Source organism: Buteo buteo, chromosome 16, assembly GCF_964188355.1.
Source record: "Buteo buteo chromosome 16, bButBut1.hap1.1, whole genome shotgun sequence".
NCBI lineage: Eukaryota > Metazoa > Chordata > Aves > Accipitriformes > Accipitridae > Buteo > Buteo buteo.
The window spans coordinates 25890303-25912323 of NC_134186.1; the positions used below are offsets into that span (position 1 = coordinate 25890303).

Below are 22021 nucleotides of genomic sequence, written 5' to 3' on the forward strand. Positions count from 1 at the left end.
ATTTAGATCCCCAGTTTGCAAAAGATGTTTATATACCTCCCACTTTGACCGAATTAAACATGCTTACAGCTATAGGAAAAACATGCTGATTTAAGTGCCGCTATGCTAAATATAACTGTTTGATAAAATTCATTTCCAAAAGCAAAAAGCTCCTGGAAATGCATTTACACAACATATGCAAATATACAGGCACTCTACTGAAAATCAAAGAGGCAAATTCCTGGTTTATGCCCAGTAAACTCAGTTCCCATTATACCAGAGATCCTCTTTGCATGAAGTTCTCTTCAATATTCTTGCTTGGAGGAATCCATGCAATTGAAGTGCTTACCCACTTCAAAGAAATGTATTAACAACACTCTAGCACCACACATTTCAATTTCCAGTTATGCTCCATGCAGGCTACAAAGTTGCATACAAAATTATAACCTTTCCCATTCAAAGAAACAAAAAATCCCACATGTTTCTTGTAGCTAAAACTTGCAAGCTACTTTTTGCACCTCCACCACAATTGTTTTTCAATTTTAAACCACATTAAAATCTCAAAGCTTGAAAACATGCATTTCAAAGCAGTTGAAGACACCAAGATACTTGCACTAAGATTTAAATGCGCAGAAAAAGCCTTTCTGGATAAAAGAACACATTAAATGAGAATAGAACAAAGAAAAATAAAAAGTATGCTGAGAGAGCGTATGTGTTAATGTAAGACACCAGAGCCCAATGTAAGCAAGCAGACAGTTTTAATATACCTCAGCATGTACTTCTTCAGTTATCTTAAATGAACTTTTGTAATTTTTTTCTCCATAAAAGAATAATGGTTATTTTAAGTTTTCTGATATATTTGAAAATTAATACAATTATCTTGTCTGCAAATTTCAGTAAGTGGATATTTTGAGCCTTTCCTTATTATTTACTACAATAAGAAAAAAAGGCAACACATTTCAAATGCTGTCAGTGTTTGTTTCGTGCTTTTTAAAACATTTTAAAGTATCATGCTGACTCACAGAGCCGTCCACATTACCATGATAAAAAGGAATCCCACATTTGTTAATAACACCAGTCAGAATACATCCTATATCCCATGAAACCAAAACAATGATAAAAAAAGCAAACTTTCCAGTTTTCTCCACCAATCTTAACTTTTCGATTTTGTCTATTATCCTTTCAATTTGCTTGAATTTGTCATTTAAGCCATCACTAAGAAGAAGCACAAAAACCACATTCATTTTTATAAGCTAGAAAAAACAATTCTTTTTGGAAGGATGGCTTCCTTGAAACTGGAAAATTTTCTGGCGAGGGACTTTTTGGCATACAGTTATAGAGGACGCCACACAAATTCATGCAAAGAAGCATGAATATTGCTTACTGCTTACCACTTGATGTTCAGGGATGAGTAAAGTAGTCTCAGTGCTGTTTAGGCCCTGCCAGTGGCATCACAGGAAAAACATAATGTTGTTAGCGATGATGCAAACGAGGCTTTAAAATAAAAGGCTATTTCAGAAGAAACAGTGTAGCTTCTGGTTTAAGTTGTTGAAAAGCTGTTCTGAGTGATAGTTGGATTTTCAGTCTAGATAGTCGAAATTTAAACAAACCTCTACTTCCTCAGATGAGCTGGGTCTCTAGCCTACGCCACTGACTTTTACATGGCCCATAACGATTTCTAAATATTAATAACAACTTTTAGTAAGAGCTATACAGTATCCCTCAGCATTTCCATTATAAAAAAAATAAAGCCTCAACAACTTGGCACAGATTACCATTTACAAGCTGATGAGGAACAATTTTTAACAGTACTTTTTCTTATTTTAATATCAAAAGAGAGAAAATGTACACAGCATAGATGGCTGTGCTTGCATTAAAAACAAATGTGATGCCCCTTACTTAGCTATTTTTTCAATACAAACTGAAATTATACCACGTACACTGAAGGAAAACAAATGCAAGGAGACAGATCATTAATCTCATAGTGTAGACAAGGCAAATTGGTATCAGTAATTGCAGTTGTTATGCCTAATGAGACTAGTGAGGGCTTCCCAGCTTCCAGTTATGATCCACGCCTGGCAAACCCCTACCCTGATTTTAATTGTACAAGATCTGGGTGCTTATTATTTTCCTGCACGAAGGCCTGGAGGGTGTTGCAACGTCCTCTGGCCAGACTCCACACAGGGATGACAGGAATACCAGCAGCAGAGGACTCCGCAGAGCACAGCTCTCCTACAAAGCTACCTGGGGTCCTGGACCACAACTGTGTGATTGCATGAGCAAAGGATTTTGAGACCAGGCTGCGCTATTAGAATGAATAATGGTTTGCAATACCTAAGCTGTTTTGCAATATCTAATTCCATTAGTCAATAGTTTCTCACACACTTCTTTTGTTTTTCTTCTGAAAACAAATCACAGGCAGGTTTAAAGAGTGCAACCAAATAGTGTGAGCGCATTATGAAAATATGGCAGTTCTCTATGGAATAAAATTAACTTTCAACAGAAGCAGAATACTAACTTCATTTCATTATTGTATCATCATTTATTGGTTTAGAGTTGTAATATTTCAAAAAGTGTATTTCCCAAAATCCAATTTTCATAAAGTACTGTATGATTTTTTTAAATTAGAAATGAGTATTTTTCACTTTTATTACAATTTTACTTGACAGAAGTCATTCAGGTCCATTCCTATAATTTTGTGAAACAAACAGCTATTGTTATTACTTGCAATGGAAACAGGAACACGTACACACATCTTTACATTCTTTCTTAATGATGCCATCTCTGAGTATTTGCTTATCTAAATAAGATAAAAAGGTCCTTTTCGGAACTGAGTCAAATAAACAAAGACAGATCCACCTGGTTTTTGGCACGGAATCCACATGACAAACAGTGCAAACATACATAGCTGCACTGTGCTCTTACTCCGAGATAGTCTGAACTGGGTTTAGCAGTTTAATCCTCACGTCATTGATGCTACTGGAAAAACCTGCGCTATTTGTAGTGAACTAAGACCTGAGACACTTAAGCAGAAAGTTTCTCTCCAATTATACACTGAAAATATCTGTCCTGTAAAGTACCGTACAAATTTGACATCAATGAAAGTGCAGCCTCGCTTTTCATTGCTGCCCTACGGCTCCTGACCTCTCCATTGCACACCTGCGCCCCCGGGCCAAGCTGGTCCCCTTCCATCTGCTTTTCTTCTACCTCCATCCCGTACTCCTCCCACCCAAAGCTTCCCAACTCCTCCACGATTAGATGTAAATACAGGTTTTAGCTACCCGCTGGTCCTCACATGCTGCCCACACTGCTTCACCCTGAGATAAATTTTTAATACATTTAGTGAAACACTAACCTGTGCGATGAAGACACACAGCTGGCAGAGTCCTTTGTATGTTCCTATGAATTTTGTGAAATGCTTTCCTGTTAATCTAAGGAACTTACCCTGCTCTCATTACAACTGCCTGAAATTAATTGGCTCAAGTCATGGGGGTTAAATATTATAATGTTGGTGATGAAACCTTCTACTGTACATTTAAAGTGTAAGAACTCTTACAGAGACACCCCAATTTTCATTACATGCCAAAGTCTACAGACAGCACAAAGGGGCACCCATCTTGATAACACGACCCCCAAAACAAGAACCAACCAGTGTTTTCAGAAACACTCAAATAGTCCAACTTTGTTCAGACAAAAACCAAGAATAAAGAAGGTTAGCAGTGGTGGCAGCAGTGCTGGGCTGGTCCTTCCTACTTCGCAATCCACATTAAGTCTTTAATGCTCTCACTCTCTCCCCAAAATACCCCTCAGACTGTGTTTTGTAGTTACACTTGAGAGAAGTCTTTTTGTATTTCCTTCTAGATTTTGAAACTGATTTGGTCTGTCTTCATAATATTAACAATGGTATTTTATGTTTCTCTCTACTTGAAACCCCACCAGTCTGAATTGAAAAATGAACAAGCATGAAAAGTAATGTACATTATGATGGTGTTTCTTCAGAAAAAAACAATAATGAATTCCTTTGGAACACTTGCAGCACCTGCTGCTCTCAAAAACAAAAAATCTGTTTGCCACACCCCTAATTTTGGTAAAATGCATTGCTTTAATACCTTTGATGGAGCTCTGCCAATTTACTTCTGCTAACCTGGCTTAAATAAAGACAGCTTGTTCTCACATTTTCTCACGATCAAGTTACAATATGGAAAATCCTGATTAACAGGAATTTTTAGGGAGCATTTCACTAGTGTGAAATTAACAGAAAAGGTGAAAATTTCATATATTACTGAGAAACTCAGGGTCCACATACATAAAAAGCATACATTTTAAGTTACTTTGTACTTCCTAATTGGAACAGCAGACACAAATAGCCCTCTGTATACACCTCATACAGATGTCAATAAACTACAAATTAATGATTCAGTCTTCCACAAAATCTGTACTAATTTTACAATTATCCCACTTGAATGGCCTAAAATTTAACTCTCAGGAAATTTAATACAAATTCCAATTTTAGCTTTCTTCCAAACTTGAATTATTTAACTGACCTTCCTTCCTCTCAAGAATAGGAACCCTATTTTGTCAGTGGGCCTCATCCTCATTTACTCTGTAATTTGCACAACCAATTACAATCGCTGAACAAAAATGCACTGTGCTATCAAAACAGAATTGTGCCATTATATGTTTCTAGTGCTCTTTATTCATAAATATAAAGCACATAGGAAAAACTGATTCTCAAGTTTTATTCCATTCATTTTCCAATTTGCTTGAAAGGACTTCCAGAGGCATTTACGTATTTCTTGGAACAGGAACTCCATTAAGGCTGATTCAGGTATATTCTACATAGACACTCAATTAGGACAGTTGCCTATCCCTAACAGAAGTGGCTGTCTGTGAATTACTGATTTCACAATGACATAATTTGAAGCAGTCCCCAATGCAATGCCTATTTGAAAATATCCCTATCATATCCTTTTTTTTCCCCTCCTCTCCAGTCTGCTGTTTGCTGAAAACATCTCCTTGCCTCTCTGCATGACAAAGCATCTAGAAATGATTCATGCTGTAAGGCTTGTAATATGAAAAGCTGTTGAACTCCAAGCAATCTTGTTTCTTTTGTCCTTGTGGGACATGAAAAGAAGAAAAATAAGGAGACTCAAGAAGAAGCAGATTTAAAAAAAAAAAGAAAAAATGGGGTAAAATAGGCAAGAAGCAGTGGATTACAGCAGAAATGCAGAATCATGAAGAAGGACCAAATGCACCATTGACTGGAGAGTCAATTACTTTCTGAGTCCTTGGCTTCATCCAACTTCTTTAAGTGTTGGCAGGCTTCACTACAGACCATTTTTCACCTTAGTTTTTGTTTTACTTGCACCATTCCTTATGTCCAAATCACATAATCCTTTACAGATTACAAAAGAAAAAAAATACCACTGAATTACAGATAGGTAATGTTTTCTGCTCTCCATATTTGAATCTAGATTTCTTTTATTCCCTCCTCTGTTGCTAAATCAACGATAAGGCCTTAGCTTTTCCTCCCTACTGCTGAGCAGAAGCAACTATATGTTACATTTCTTCTCCTCCAAAAGAAAAGACAGCCCAAGCATAATGAAGTTGTGATCTGAATGTAAATTTGTTTAACTCTTCCCCAATGGTCTTTTTATGAATTAATTTCATTTCTGTTTTAAAATGACTTGACTTAAATTGTTCCTGCAGTTGGAAAATATGAACACTTGGAAGTCTTAAAACAAAGTTAAGTACATGGCTAAGTAATAAGAAAATTGCCAACCTATCACCAGAGTAAAATCATAAAATAGAGAAATGTGCTATCTGTCAAAACAAGAACAAAGCATGTTGACCTGAGCTCAGAACGGTCTTGGTGAAAAGAGGAGAAACCATGGCTTGTCTTTCATACTGGGATAGATGACCCTGCTCAATTCCTATGGGAATGCATCAAGGATGACAAAAGGCAGCCTAGCAAAGAACTGAGGGAAAAGAAGTTCTTCCAGTTTATAGAAAACAAAACTGAAGTTGTGACAACACATAAAGGATTAGCAACGTATGAAAAAAAGAGCAGGGCTATCTTACTGTTGGAATGAATTCATGGAAAAACTTTAAGGATAGACATATCTAGGACATTAATCACGAAGAACTAAGCCTGTCATGGCTGATGAGAGTGTGAAACCGGGTAAGAAGATTAAGAGTAACTCTGTAACTTTATGTCCGGCTAATGCATAGAAAGCAAAAATCAGATAAATGAGACAGTATTAGGGGACAGGGTAGGATAACACAAAGCACAGAAGTGTACTAGCTTAAATGTAAGCAAACATCAGATAACCAGCTGATCTGGAGAAACAAACTATCTAAAGCCAAATAAGCCATCTCTTCTTAGAGGGAGGGCAGAAAATAACAAAACAGGACACCTGGCATAAGTAAAAAAACAAAAGAAATGGCAGCACGAAGTTACCAACAAGAGATTTTTGAGAGGGTAACCAGACATATTTTTCATAAGGAGACTACCTCCCAGGCAAGAAAGTGCCGAAGATCAAAGCCTCCTTTCCCACCCCATCATGAAACTTTCACCCTTCAAACAAGGTTCAAATCCCATGTCTCCACATATATGACACATGCGTTGCACCCTTTCTCCCATGTTTCCTGCCTCTTCCTACATCCTCAGTCATGAAGTGAATTCTTCCAAGCTTTGGTGACATAGGTCATCTCCATCTACTGAGAGGCACTCAAAAGGAACTCAGAATCAGCTTCAGACTCTGATGCTTATCATGGTATGATGATTCATAAGCTATAATTGGAGACCTATCTGCCCAGGGTTCAGTGAAGTATTTGATATGGCTGTTCATGGAAAATTTTGCTGGAGAAAAAGATTGCTACAACTCCTACAATAGATTCAGAAAGTAGCAGGGTGAACATACTAATAATTTTTAAGATGGAACTGGTAGATTTATGAAAATATTTAGATGACATGGTTGCATGCGCTAGCAAGATAAAGATCTGTGTGATCTAGGAAGCACTCCCAAGTTCTGTCTTCACATGACCACCTCCAAATTTGCCTCTTAAGAGATAGGTGAGGACACGTTTTGCTCTTAAGAAGTTCAGCAGAACAGCTACAGTTTTCCAACACTCAATTCAATAGACATCATTTCTGATGAGTGCTCATGGCCCGTATGAGACTCTACTTCGACAAAGCAACTATTTTCCACTCAGGAGCAGAAACTCTTCATATCTTCCTCTAAGCATATAATAACCGCAATAAAGAAATGAGACAATAGAAATTAGAATAAAACACCAATTTCAAGAATGCAAATTTTCAATATTCTTTTAAAATCTGTTTCTTAACTGAATAATAACCACACACCGCTACCTATTTAAGATATTGCATACTGCACATATTAAGAAATGAGGTACTGTGAAAAAATGAATAGCTGATGATGCTTTTCATATTGCACATGTTGCAAGGAGAAGTATTCTTATAACTTAAATCTCACTGCACTGTCAAAAAGTTCCTAGAACCAGCAATATGATACGCAGCATAAAACAAAGCGTTAGGTTTGTGCAAAAGCATTATGTTTTTCCAATTGCCAAAACATTAAATGATTGTGTGATTCTCATTTCAAGACTGATCCTGGAAACACTGTTAAGCCCACACTGTTTTCTACACTGATATGTCTCTTGTAAGACTCAGTGACTATCAGTGTTACATTCATGGTTTTGCTCCTTCAGAACACTAGAGGAAGAAAATGTTTACATGGATAGAAAAAGGACGTGTAAGACAATCTAGAAGACATATTATTTTTAAAACTAATTCTATCTTTCACAGCAACGGTTCCACTTTCTTCCTACCAGTAGTATGTTAACACCATCGGTACTGTACCTTACCTCAGAGCTGCTTGGGACTTCCGATCCTGCAGTTGAAATAGTCTCACATAAAGGTCCATTGCATTCTTCCCCTAAGGAACATTGAAAGAAAGACAGATTCACATAAATACACTCCTTATTTTAAAATATTATTGTACCTGAAAGTGGTGTGCATCTTGAAGCCACAGAACTATGAACAAGCAAAAGCAAAAGCTGGAAAATAGTACTGAGCTACATAAAATCTCTGAGAATGGTTCTGTGAAGGGGAAAAAATGCTGTGAGAGACAATACACTCAGCCTGTACTACCTGGTTGTAACCTTGCAGTCACAGACACATACTTTTAACTGTGATAAACAAAAATCTGTCAGCGTCACGTATCTTTCGTGTCTCAAATGTCTGCCAGGTTACTGTCTATGAGGGTCTCGCACCCGGAGCTTTGCTGCCTCAGTTATGAAAGTTCAATTATCTCTGGGGTTGCTTGCTAGAAATTGAATTAGGTTTTTTGTTGCTAAGGGATTAATGGTGCATAACCTCAAGATTACAGATGCCCACATAATGGAGACACAATGACAGGATCAAGAATAGTAATGTCAACTTAAATTACCAAGCTTCTTGTTGTTTAAAAAAAACCAACAACCAAACCCCACAGAAAAAAAACCACCTTCATTTTAACAACAGTATTGAACTCCAGCGTGACTTTCCTGCAAATATAGTCAGTTCACCAAGGACACTGTCAACTTAAATGTTAACATTATAGGGAAAAATCACATTGAGTATCTTCAGATCCCTAAATCATACTGAGACGTTGGCTGCGTTTGGGGCTCTGGAGAGCAATTCAGAGCCCCTAAGCTAGGCTCCTGCTCCAAGAAGTTTTTGTAAACAACCGCCTCTCTGCTGATTAGACAGACAGACCAGTCTCCTAAATCAGGCATCTAAATAAGTCCACCACCAATGGAAAAGGACAAGCAGTTTTGAAAACAGCTCATCACGATCTAGAGCAGGCATCTAATAATGTTCCCTCTTTCTTCCAAAACAAAGATGCATCATGCTCCTTTCTCCATCGAGGAAGTATTGCTGGGTATAGCTTCGACTGGACAGACATCTTAGACTGAACCACTGTCAAGACAACTACAGTTAGATTATTCCTACCAATAAAACAAATGTACTTTTTTTTTTTGTAACCTGCAAATATTTGGTGTCAAAATTGCATCCAGGCAGGACAAACTCATTCTTTGGAAAATGTATAATAAGCTACTCAAGTACAGCTTCAGACTACTGTTTCCTCTAATTTTTTTCTGTGTCTAAATTCACTTACAGAAAACAGTCTCTGTACTTTACAACTGTACATATGATGTGATGAGAAACTGGGCAATGGTATATAATGCTATATTCATATAGTGAAGTAGTTTCTGAATGCTAAGACATTTAAAGTTGCTGCATGCCATTCTGCTAAAACAAACTACGCCTGCAAAATCTGTATTAGTAGATACAATTTGAACACTTAAGTTTTACTTATGCACTTGTAGAAAGGTGTTTCCATATGCTGATACAAGCGTGGAGACCAGCATTGAGCCATCTCTAAAAAGAAAGTCAATAATTTGGGATCGTTCTTCCTACCCAAATATATCATAAATGCTACAGGGGCTACGCTGTAAGAGAGAACACCAAACACAGAAAAGGTTTACAGGAACGGCTTCAGCACAGACCTGAATCCAGTTCACCTCCCAACACAGCACAAGCGGTTCAACATGCAAGAGAAACAAATGGCACATAACGGGAGAATATCGTAGCAAGAACACAGAAGCCTTGACTCAAAAAACAACAGCTATCAAAAGATTCAGAATAACTTATGTGAGAAACTGTTTCTGCAAGAATACTCCTAAGGAGAGGCTCTACCTTCATACAGTTTGTAAACCTTATGCAAAGTCAGCAGCTGCCCAGGACAGCAGACTGCTGCCTGATGAAAGAAAAGGAGCAACACCATCACGCTCCGTACCTGCTCTGCCTACAGCCCTGGGAAACAGGTGCCTGCTGCAGCTTTGGCCAAAGGTAGCGAGCCCAGGGCGCAGGAGCAGAAAGCCCAAACATTTCATCACACAACCCTTCGTGGCAAGAGCAGCCTGGCACCTTGTCCCTGCAGCAGTAACATCCAATTTGCCTATGCTGCTGAGAGGACTTGGACTGATTCCACAGCCTACAACAGCAGCCTTGGTGTTGTTTTTTTCTGGATTATGCTTTCTGTAGTTGTGAAAGTTTAACCTCAGGAACAAGCACGAGTCAGAATTTTACGTTTTAAATGCTCTCCCAGTACCATAGCTGATTACTTATGCAACTTGTCGAAGGAAATCCTCTTGGTATCACTGATCCAGGGGAATAAAACTGAATAACCCTAGAGCAGCACACAAGAAGGCAAAAAGAGAATGCAAAACATATATTAACTGAGAAGTATAACACACTTCATACATTCACTCTTTGAAAAACACATCAACAGGTTCCTGAGCAGGAGCAGTACAAGAAATGCACGTCCCTGTCACATAGGAAGGTGTGAAGGAGCCGCAACCCAAAACTGCAACAAGCACCAGGAACGAAGATGCCCAATTAGTTCTTAACCAAGAGAGCTGCCCACAGATAGTGAAAAATTGACTTGCCAATCACATTGCAAAAAAGCCTGGCTCATATGTGATATCAATGACTCATATAAACTTAAGTCCGACTCCCAAGGGGCTCTCAGCAGAAAAAGAAGGAGAGAGGACACACAAAAGGGAGGAAGGCATAATGCCAGTTAGTACAATACCTTCTGACCACGATGGCTTGAACTTGGTGAGAACCGCATTGTCATCTTTAAAAGGAAAGAACACTTCAGTAAGAACCAGAAGTAAAATCCACTTTTAACATGAACCCATTTAATAACTCTCTTCTATCCTTTACAATACAGCCACTATATCAACAAAAGAATAAAGCCCTGGAAACCAGAGACTGAGACCCAGGCAGAATGCACGGAGCAGGTTCCTCTTGAAACACCAGCATTCACCTTTTTGCCCAGGCACCTTATTCAGCAACACAAACAAAGATGCCACTTTCCCGTATCAGCAGCAGGGAGGACCATAAGAGTTTCTGCTATTCAAGCAAATGCCTTTAAAATTCTTCAAGAAATTACAACTTCATATCTAAAGATGGGAGTAAAGCAATAATATTCTGACAAAACCATGATATTTAAGGCAACGGCCTTGTTCTTCAACACTACATGCTCTACTGTACGTAAAGAGATTTGCACACCAAGAAGAACGAATGAGGACATCTACTAAATGTAAGTGGCCCTTCAGTACAAAATTTGTTTGTACAAATTGCAGTCATTCCTTGCAAATTTTTTGTTCAAAATTAACTCCAGAATGACACAATGACGCTATGACTATCAAAACTCATTAAAATTGTTTCAGACATATATAATTTTAATATTTAGTCAAATCATTTGCCTTTCATGGGCATGCACCTATCCTAGCTGAAGAAATGCCTCTTTCCCAGTGTAACCGTTGTCTCCAACAGCCTTACAGTTCTGCGCACCGCTATTTGTAACTCCTTAAACACATGTGTCTTGGGAGTTTGCACTTTATTGGAAATAAGTAAGCTTCACACGGCCTGTAATTTTGCAGCATTAACATACGCTGTCCCAAACTACACCCTACCGCAGGGCAAACTGCTTATAAACTTTTGGTATGCCACGCCTAAGAATTACAGACCACTTCTATTTCAATTACAGACCCAGATGATCGGATCAACAGTAATTCAAAACAGCTCACAGAAATCAACATTCAGAACTGAAGACTGGAGAATATAATCAAGACTGATTTCACCTCTTAAAATGTAAGTAGTTTACCCCACAAAAAAATGTACTTCTATTAGTGCAATCTTATGATTTTTGTAACAAGCATGAAAAATGGCTTCCTGTGTAATGAAATGATTAGTCATTCTACAATAGTTTAACTTTGTTACAGTGCCTGAATCACTTTCTTTTTCTACATGGCAAAACTGATGATTTAGGAAAAGACAAAAGGAATTGAACCCCACATCTGGACCCATTGGTTAAAAGAAGTGCTTTAATATGATTAATATTTCAGGAATCAAAAAATCATCCTTCAAAACTTTCCTATTCATTCCATGATGAAAGACAAAAACCCTTAGTGGTCTAGACACCAACATGCTCACAATTTCTCAAAGATGCTACTGTATCTGCAATTTACAGAATCAGCACACAAGCTACTCAAGTAGGACTGGCTGTGACATATTTAAAATCAGATAAATGGATTAGAGACCACATGCACAACCTACCTACCAATTCTCTTCGATGACTACAATGGCAATACAGACTTTATAAAATTACAGTCACCTGCAAAAAACCAAGCAGCGCAAAATAAATTCTGTTTATTTTGACAAGTGCTTAATTTCATTTACAAAATCTCATAAAACACAAGTAAATGGGTTCAGTCTATTGCAAAAAAGTAATGATGCCATTGTAAATCAAGGCCTCCGGTAACCCCCTATTTTCTGATAGCTGGGGCAAGGTAACAAGCACCGCTCAGTGATGCCACAGGACTAGTGATGTATATCCCTCCACAGGAAAAATGAGCTGCACATTCCCTGGGAGAAGGACAACCCATCACAGGCCACGTCCTGGTCACAACAGCTGTGCCTCGACTAGGCAAATAAAAGCTCCAGGACACGGGCCCAACCACAGGGCTGCTCACTCAGCTTAATTATTAGTGCACTTTGCGGAACGGCTTTTGGCTTCTAGCACTCTCCTAGACAGAGCAGAAACACACGGTGGAGGACACCACAGGCCAGGTTCTGGTCTTCAAAACGGTATGGAGAAGTCTGTCCTGCTTGGGGAAGAAGGGAGTTTAGCCATATGGATGTGGCTGGACTGTGCTACTTGTCCTCAAAGGCCAATGAAAAAATTCCTTGGCTTTTTCAGTTACTAGCACAGGCACAGCCAGGGATGCTCTAGCATCTTTAACTGTACCTAACCAGCAATTTCCCTGGAAGACGATGATCTTTATCACTTCAGCATCCTCAGTAAGCTGGGGTCTGCTGGCAGATGGGAAGAAAAAAGCTTGGCCAATGATGCTGCACTCCAGGTACAGCTGGGCACTGAGCAGCTGGTGTGGAGATGCTGCAGTCTGGCACAGTTCTGAGCAACTGCATCAGAAAACAGAGCAAAGGCAGGCATTTAAGTTCTCCTTTCTTCCAATTTCTATCACCCTGATTCATCTGCACCAAGTAGAGCTCTCGGTAGATGTGTTTCTACCAGTAAAAATGTGAACATATTAGGTGCTTCTAAAGCCAAATGGTAGCTGAGTAGACATTTTTAGGGATCAAAATTTTCATTTTGCTACTAAAACTAGAAAATCATCTGCACTTGCACGCTTAAGATCCAGCTATGCTAAAGGCAAAGTCAGACCCAGGATGCCCGGGCAGATGTTGATAAACTGTTTATTATTTAGTAGCAGTAAGACAGTATTACTACTGGTCCTGTTATTACTTTCAGTATTGTGTCCAAAATACTGCCTCCATTTATTTCCATGATTTTCTTAGACACAGTAACAGCATCCTTTTCAGTCAACAAAAACATGCAGGTAAAAAGAGCTTTCAGACCTGTCATACTGTTCCGTATATGTCTCACACCTTTGGCATATCAGTTTATGCACACACATATACCTAGAGCAAAATTTTGATGGTCCAGGTAAAAGAACCCCAAAAACAAACAAAAAAAACCCAAAACAAAACCAAAAAAACAACAAACCCCAAACAACAGAAAAAAACCCAAACCTGAAACTTATGGTGCAGTTGTTACAAGGTAGCTACTTTGTACTACAAAGAAAATTCCTAACATTCATCCTTACAAAGCAATGGAAGAAAATTTTATTCCTAGATGTCTTGAAGTTATGATCTTAATAAAGTCCTGCCATTATTCAATAACTGGCCTGCCTGATAGAGAATTTGATTTAAAACATGACTACTTATCACTAAATCAAGGTGGTATTTATGGTACTGTGTCCTTTGCTCCCAAAAGATCACCATGGGATTTCTGCTGTAGTGGGACCTACTCCGACCAGTTTCCATCTTTGATAAGGAGTCTGATTCAGCACTGAGTCACTAACAAAAATGCACAGTGGACAAAGACCTCTCCAAAATAAGGTCACTCATTCCAAGCAAGCTTCATAATGACTGCTGTGTTTCCATAGCTTTAAAATGACTTATTAACTAAAACACAGCTTTAAAATGACTTATTAACTAAATTTATTTGTATATTGACCATATCCTCCCAGAGCTGGATGACCGAGTTGCCTAGGGGAACTAAGGACCCACCTAGTATGCTGGCTCCCGAGCAAGTAAAGTAAGTGTTATGACTTCACCTGCCATGGTCTGAAGAGTAATAACTGCACTGCTGAGCCAAAGATTCAATCTCAAGATTATGTTTGAAGTGGTGGTTTTTGCACACTCAGAGCTGCTCCTAAAAATTTAAAACTATTTCTTAACAATGAAAACATCAAATTCTCAGTAAATCCAAGAAAGTTTACTGGGAACACTTTAAGAGAATTTTATGATTAAAAAAAAAAAAGATTGCATTCAAGTATAGGCTGCTTCACGGACATATTTCTTTTCAGCATGTGTTTTATTATTAAACAAGCGATTCCAGAGAACAGGGATTTATCAACACATAAGAAGTAAAAGAATAAATAACTATTTTATATAGGCATAAATATATGGAAGAGAAATCTGTTCCTAACAATAACAAAACCTCATTTAGCATTTGGAAAAGACATGAAGTCCTCAGTTCTAATCTCTAGTATAGTAAATGAGTATTTTAAATCAGAACTTGAGGTTTACTCTCAGCTGCCTTCCATTTAAAGAACCATAAAAACTCTCCTTTTGATTAAAAGGCACTGGGCTAAAAAAAAAAAAGAAAAAAAAACAAAAGCCAAAACGGGGCGGGGGGGGGGGGGGAAGTTGTGTAAATCCATTTTTAGCAAAAACCCACAAGCATAATGTTGTAACAGAGAACTTGAATGGCATTTTAATGTGGTTAAAGCAGTAACCATTACCGTATTGTATGTACCAGCACGGACAAGATTTAAAGCATGCTGTGAGCACTGAAGTTAGCACTTATACCTTTCAGGTATCATCATTTTCCAGAATGACATGTGTAAACTGATTAATAGGTTCAAATGCAATTAAAAAAAAGAAAGCCCAGACCAGCGATAGCTGGATAAAGTCAGGTATTTTTAAATTGCATAGCATTTGGATGCATGTAAATAAGGGGGAATAGGATGGCAAATAAACCTCAGAAGAGCAGGGTGGTAAAATAACCAGACTGCAGGAGTCCCGACAACTCATAAAGCACTATGGCTGTGCTTGCTTGCACTTAGACTATTTATATGTGCAGGGCCAGATTTCATCGGCACTATCTGACTGCAGAGGCAGACAAACAGCTCGGGCAATGGCCTTGCACATATATGAAAGTGCCAGATGCTCTCACATCTCCTTCAAGAAGAGATGAAGAAAGGGGAACCATGCTATTGCTTTTCATCACAGCCCAAGGGAATTACAAGCACTTCAAAAAGTGTTAGGTATAGACTTGCTTCCCTAGTGTTTCCAGAGATACACTTAAAATCTTATAGCATCTTTCATTAATGCATTTCTCCAACTTCCGCTGAAATCACTGACGTAACCCTGAAGCAACACAATCTCTGATTTCTTTCGACATTTGCAATACACATGTTTTTAAAAGTAGCGGAGGGCCCAACGTACTATTCATTCTATGGACACCCATTATATTCCCATCCTTGTATGGGAGATCTCCCATAGATACCGTAAGAGAACAGTGATGTATGAACAGGGAACTAATGATGGGGAAATAGTGAAAAAATGGTGGGATGAGGTTTACCATAAACTAGAAACACATATAACCTGTACTTTTATTAAGAAAGTAAAAAGAAATATATAAAAAATTATACCTCAAATTTACTGTCCTCTGGCAGTACTCCTTAGTTTCATGCTACCCAGACATTTAATTTCAGATGGGCAATTTAATCCACAATTTTTTGTTCCTTCTGGTCCTCATGCTCTACGTAGTTCAATACTATTTTGGTTACGCTTCCAATGAAATGTGTCATTGGGAATTTTGCTACTGCGTCATTCACCAAGTATTTCATTTTCTCGTATTAAACATAAAAATATAACAGTATAGAATGATGTTTTACAAACAAATCCTATCAATTTTTTTCCCCTGAAGTATCAGTTTGCAAGACTTAACGTTTTCTGTCGAAATTACTTTAAAGACAATGGAATAACTCTGAAGTCATATACTGACCTCAGAGAGAAACAGCTCCTATCAATCAAGAAAACAAGCAGGGCAATGGACCATGATTCCCATCACTTTAAGAGTTTTTTCTGTAAGCACCAGTCAATTAACAGGACTGAAGTACACAAAAGCATCCAAATTGCCAATGGCCTCAAAACCACGCCTGCCAGTCATTACTCATTAGCATGGTATATTTCTAGCACACTATAACTTGTGCAAACACAGGCTCTCTGATTTCCTACCTGATAGTTAAGAGAACTCCTTTGAATAACAAACCACAGGGCCCTTTCTAATTTAGGGCTAGTGCAGAAAATTAAAAGGCCAACCATCTGCATCACGAGCCCTACCCACATGGCTCGCTGTGGTGCTGCTGCTATCTTGCCAAAGGCCTCAAATTTCACATTTACCCTTGGGAGCCTGCTAACGAAGACAAGGGGATCACTTGGGATTTCCAGTTATAAGACTGCACTTCACCCAAAGATATTCCCACTTCCTAAAAACCAGCATTTGGAACTTCACTACCTCTACTGGTCCTCACCAGTGGAGAATGGCTCTGACTGTACCAAAAGACCCAGACAAACCAACAAGATGAAACAATGAGGTGCTTATATTATACTGTTATGTGTAAATGAGTGATCCATGTGCACTGAAAAAAAAAAAATTATTTGAAACAGTAGCCTAGAATGAAGTCTTTTAACACAAGTAACATCAAATGTTGGTCTATTCTTAATTTATTCTTAACAGTCAGATCTGTAACAGACTCCTACACTACAAATGCCAAAAAAAAAATATTAGTAAATCCCATAACCCTTTAATCTATAGGATCTATTGAAAATTCCAGATGACAACTGTGCAAACAGGACCTAAGACAATTTCTCTCCTCTTTTCTTGGGCACCAGCTACAACTAAAGCAGAAACCAATGATGAAAACAGGGGCCGAAGAGAGACTGAAGGCAGGCCTACAGTGCGTGAGAACACGTGCTAGTTCTGCCTTGATGTGGTGTGAAAAGAGCGATCCAAATTTACACATGGATGTATTCTGAATACACAGAAATAGATCCAGAAGCCTTCATTGGATTACTGCAATATGAGCAAAACTACTGGAAAACTACACTTACACACATATTTTCACATTACACCCCTTAGCCTAGCCAGATAGGCGATTAAGAATTGTATTATGTTATATTAAGAGCAGTAATTAGTGCTTACAATGCACGTCAGCACAGCTGTGCAAGACATGAAGTCTCCAGCATTGGTTCAGGCGTCCTGCCTTATTCTGCACCTTTTTTTCAGCAGCAGCCAACTAGCACACCTTTTCTTGGTGTGCATCAGACTAAAGCAATGAACACCACAGGTTTAACAGCTGTAGGTTCTTGCAGGAGGCCTTTCAAATTGAAACACACATCTCTGTAGCATAATCCAAGTAACCAGGTCCCAAACTAGAATCAACTCCTCCCACACACAATGTTTGATTCATAAATAATTCCTGACGTATTATTCAGCTTTCTGTAGATAGCCAATACCTCAAAATCCTTCCATAACTATAATTTCAAGAACTATCCCTACCAATACGACACAAGGATCTCTCCTCCCCTTCGTGCATTTATATACATAGGCACGTGAAAAGCTACTACCAAATATAATGAAGTTATTGCTAGATAACGAAGCACAACCTAGCAACTACACTGCTCTTCAGCTCAACCCCCAGATAACAATAAAAAACTAGTGGAAAAGTTCACTGCATTATTACCTTGCCACTTAACATCTGACACAGCAACTCTCGCCACATTTTTACATTACCTATACCTTCTTAATTACATGTTTATATTAGGTGACTGTACTTCTCCACATGTATATACAACTCATTAATTAGTTTACAGATACTAAATATGAAGACAACCATGTTTGGTTTTCTGGTTTTTGGAGGGTTTGTGTGGGGGTTTTTTTTGGTTTGTGTTTCTTTTTCTGTTGTTTCTTTTTTTCAAAATATCTGCCAGCAGTTCTCAGCATAATTTTAAAAGCATTTTCACTAGCATTCTTATATCTTATCCTAGTTTTTCCCTGCATCATAGTAATTATTAATCATTTATACATAGACGTTAAAGTGTCCTTCCATTTTATGATACAGTTATCTTATTTCTGCAAAGACTTTTCCAGAGTGCAAAGACTGGCATTTCAGCACAGCTGTCAGTTCTCAACACATGCTGCTAACGCACCTGTTAAATAAAAGCTTGAAAAGCAAAGTAACTGTGAATTTTGTTTGGAATTTGAGAAGAATTACTTACAAAAACCTTCCAGGGTGCGACACCATACTTATAGCACAATTTCAATGACCAGCAGCAATGACTGGAAACTTTCCAGCTGTAGTTACACTTCCAAAATTTTGAATTTTACTCAGATCCAAAGCCAGATTTTTTTTTTTCTTAAAAAAAAAAATAAAATCAAATCTCTATGCACTGGAAACCTGCCTTTCCATTAGTCCTATAAACACCTCAGAATGGGACATCACACCAGCCAGTACCTTAGCTGCAAACTTGCCTGAGAGAACATCACTCTGCCTTACACCGCAATGGGGTTTCAATTGCTTCCTCAGCATTTATTTGGCATTCACAGCCCAGAACCTCTGCCCCGGCTGGAACCAAGCCATTCCTCCAGGAACCAGTGAGAGAGAAAACCAGCTGCAGAACATTTTCTTTCATTTTTCTGGGCACAAAGGTGAAGCTGCAGACCCCTTAGTAAATAGAGGCTGAACAGCATTCACCTGCGATGGGTTGGACAGTCACTCAGTTCTCCTGAGGGAATTCAGCTCTATTGCCCAGCTCTCCGAAGCGTGGCTTAAACATCCCACATAATTGCTACTGGGTTAAGAAGGCATGCAAGAGATTTAATTCCTCCTTGGGAGCAGCTCTGCTTTGCCTCTCACAGGGCTGCAGAGTGACTTAAAACCTCATATGCAGGGTCCTCATCTAAAAGCAAAGTGTTATAAGTCTCAGTCACCAGTCCAAGGGCAATTTTTTTTTATTTTTTTTTTTAACTGAGACAATCTCTGGATAAACTCTATATTTAACAGCTGTGGTGGAATGAGCTTGATGTTTCTCATTAAAAACACCACAGCATGTCTACAAAAAATATATATAAGGTGATATTATGCAAGTTGTTGATCTCAGTTCCCAAAAGCAGGCTTTCCTACTACAAACTGGAGTCTTCCCTTAAAAGGAGGTTTACCTTCCCCTAACCAACCTGTATTTACACGGTGCCCCCGCAGTGACGCATCGCAGCCAGTAAAGAAATTCCACTCAGGAACTACACGTTGGTTGGTCTAAGGGAGTATTTTCTCCCCTGCCTTCTATATTCTGAGCTATGTCTAAATTTCTCAGAGCTTTTATTTTATTACTTAGGAATAATCTTTAAAAAAGCTTTCACGTTAACAAACCCTCTGCTTTAGCCCTGCGGGAACATGATATCCCATTCAGCGTTGCCACAAATAGATCAGAAATTACTACATACATTGCTTCAGTAATTAGAGACAGATGTAGTTTTGAACAGAGGCCTGTATTTTATGTTACTAGTATGAATCATAATAATTCTGATTTAATAGAATGATACTTCACATATTTAATGACAGCAGTATTTGAACGTTGAGGCATTATGAGAAGCAGAAGCACCGTTCCAAAGTCACACCATCGGCTTTTCCCGATGCTTTGCTGCCTTTCCCAGAGGGAACGCAAGCAAGATGACAACCAGCCTAAGTAAGCGTTTGAATTTAGATCAGTCCTGGAGCATTTCGAGTTCAAACGGGACTCCTGGAAGTTTTGGAAGGGGAGCCATGTGTACAAAGGCAGCATATTTCAAATCACAGCACGGAGCCAATTATGAGTTTCCAGAAGATCCACAGTCTTGGGATAGATCCCACAACACAGCTACTGTAACATTAACATTTCATGCTGGAAAAAAAATGCTGAAAGACAGCCTAGACATAAAGAAACATTCCTAACAATATACCGTGGTCGTCTTCCTCTGATATTTACATTCCAATTTTGCAAGTTCAATTTTCTTCATTTTTAATATTCAAGGTAAATGCCACACATCTTCCAACAGAAAGCAAAATCACACACACGAAAATGGAAGTTATTACCTCATGCGGGTGTAATTCAACAGGAAGCCAGAAAGCTTCCTTCAAGGTAGAAGTTTTGGCACACGGTCCCTAAACACAGACCCGGCAAGTTAAACTTTCTGCTGTTAGTAAGTAGTTTTTCATCCCCGCAACCTGTTCCTCAGCATTCAAGTTTAATGAAAAGGACTAGTAAACTAGAATTAAATACACACATACAACCCAAATATGAAGATGTCTTTAAGGAAAATAAGCAGCAGATGTTTTTTCTTCTGCCTTGCTCCTGTTGACTCACACAGACCCTGCTTGTGCACGTCAGACATCTACAGCTTGGAGCCTGCTTAAGAGGCTATCTTTTCCTTAAAAGCACAAAGCAGATGTTTAGACCTTCGAGAAGTCCCAGTGGCAGTATGTGCATACTGTTAACTTTTCTAAACCATGATTTAAGGAAGATTTTTTTTTTTTTTAACCTTGAGAGGTTTTTGGAAAACAAATTAACAGAAACTTTAAAAAGTCTACTCGCTTTACCCCATATTCAATTTATTTCTGTTTCAGAAAAGTGGTTGTTTAAAAAAAAATGAATTGAACTGCTGCAAGATTTTGTATGGACAGCTATGTGCTACTGTACAGTAAACCCTACTAAATCGTCCTTGTTCACTGAAACCCCTCAAATCTCCTTATATTTTATGTTTATGACTACAAAAAAAAACCACAAGAGGCTCATGGGAAAACCGAATGCTAAGGAATTGAGTTTACAAACCTGACTTCTAACATCATTCCCTCAATGGTTATTGCATATTTTATAACTATTTTTTAGTCTCCTCTACTTCAGTAGAACAACCACTGGTTAGACAGCTCAGTCCTAAGCACTTTTCATTGCTCACAGGCAGCGGGACGGGCAATGACTCACGCCTCCCCACAAGACTTTGGAAACGCATTGCTGGCCAAGAGGCCGTAACACCCATCTGCTTCGGTTCCTGAGCAAGTCTGCCAGCTCCGCCGGGCTTTCACAGAGAGGGCAAACGTTTGTCTGACACTTGCTGCGGACGCCTGCCTCGTCACAGTTGGGCATCGCTCCTTGCTGTCATTGTCAACAGCTTCTTTTGGATAATTTTCACGGTCATTATCTGCTGTCATATTTCTCTGAAACAAGGCTGTCAAAGATTTTGAAAATCATGACTTTACCCTAGTGCTCAAGGTGTTTAAAATGGTATTTTTAAAAATGGTTTTTCTAAAAGAGACATCGTAGTCAAGCTGTGAGGGAAAACATACAAGCCAAGCAGCCAAACCAGAAGTTTAGTGGTTCTTTCCTGCTTTAAGATCTTCACTTCTAGGACTGATGGCAAAGCACGATTCCCAAGAAGAAATTTGTCTAGGTCAGCATTTTTCTTTTCTTTTTAAATATCTACAGAATATATCAACTGAAAATATCAACATGCTATCTTACATCTTGACTGTTGATTCACGTTGCCAGCTGAGGTACTGATAAACACAGGCTTAGGCATTTGCGTCACGTTGTTTTATGAAATCAGAATATTACCACATTTATTATAAGTAGTTACGTTACATACTGACAAGAATTGGAAACCGTAACCTCGCTATCGCCAAAAAAAAAAAGCAAGTTCCCAACACAAACCCACCGGCCTGGTGCAGAGGCCTTACGCAAAGCCGACGGGGTACCGGCGCATCTCGGATGGAGCGAGGC

The 22021-nt window shown here is 38.7% G+C and overlaps 1 protein-coding gene across 7 annotated transcripts in view; it reads right to left on the minus strand.

The window, feature by feature from the left end:
- The window catches only part of ANO5 (anoctamin 5), a 60922-nt gene that overhangs the window by 38132 nt on the left and 769 nt on the right, over positions 1 to 22021 (minus strand). For 3 of the 7 annotated variants that reach the window (XM_075048222.1, XM_075048221.1, XM_075048224.1), the window contains exons 2-4: positions 10641 to 10685; positions 7867 to 7937; positions 1371 to 1418 (exon numbers count right to left, since the gene is read on the minus strand). In XM_075048222.1, coding sequence (XP_074904323.1) covers positions 1371 to 1418; positions 7867 to 7937; positions 10641 to 10685 — 164 coding nt within the window. The remainder of the gene's footprint in view (positions 1 to 1370; positions 1419 to 7866; positions 7938 to 10640; positions 10686 to 22021) is intronic. The other 4 variants (XM_075048225.1, XM_075048223.1, XM_075048226.1 and 1 more) reach the window with 3 other exon arrangements.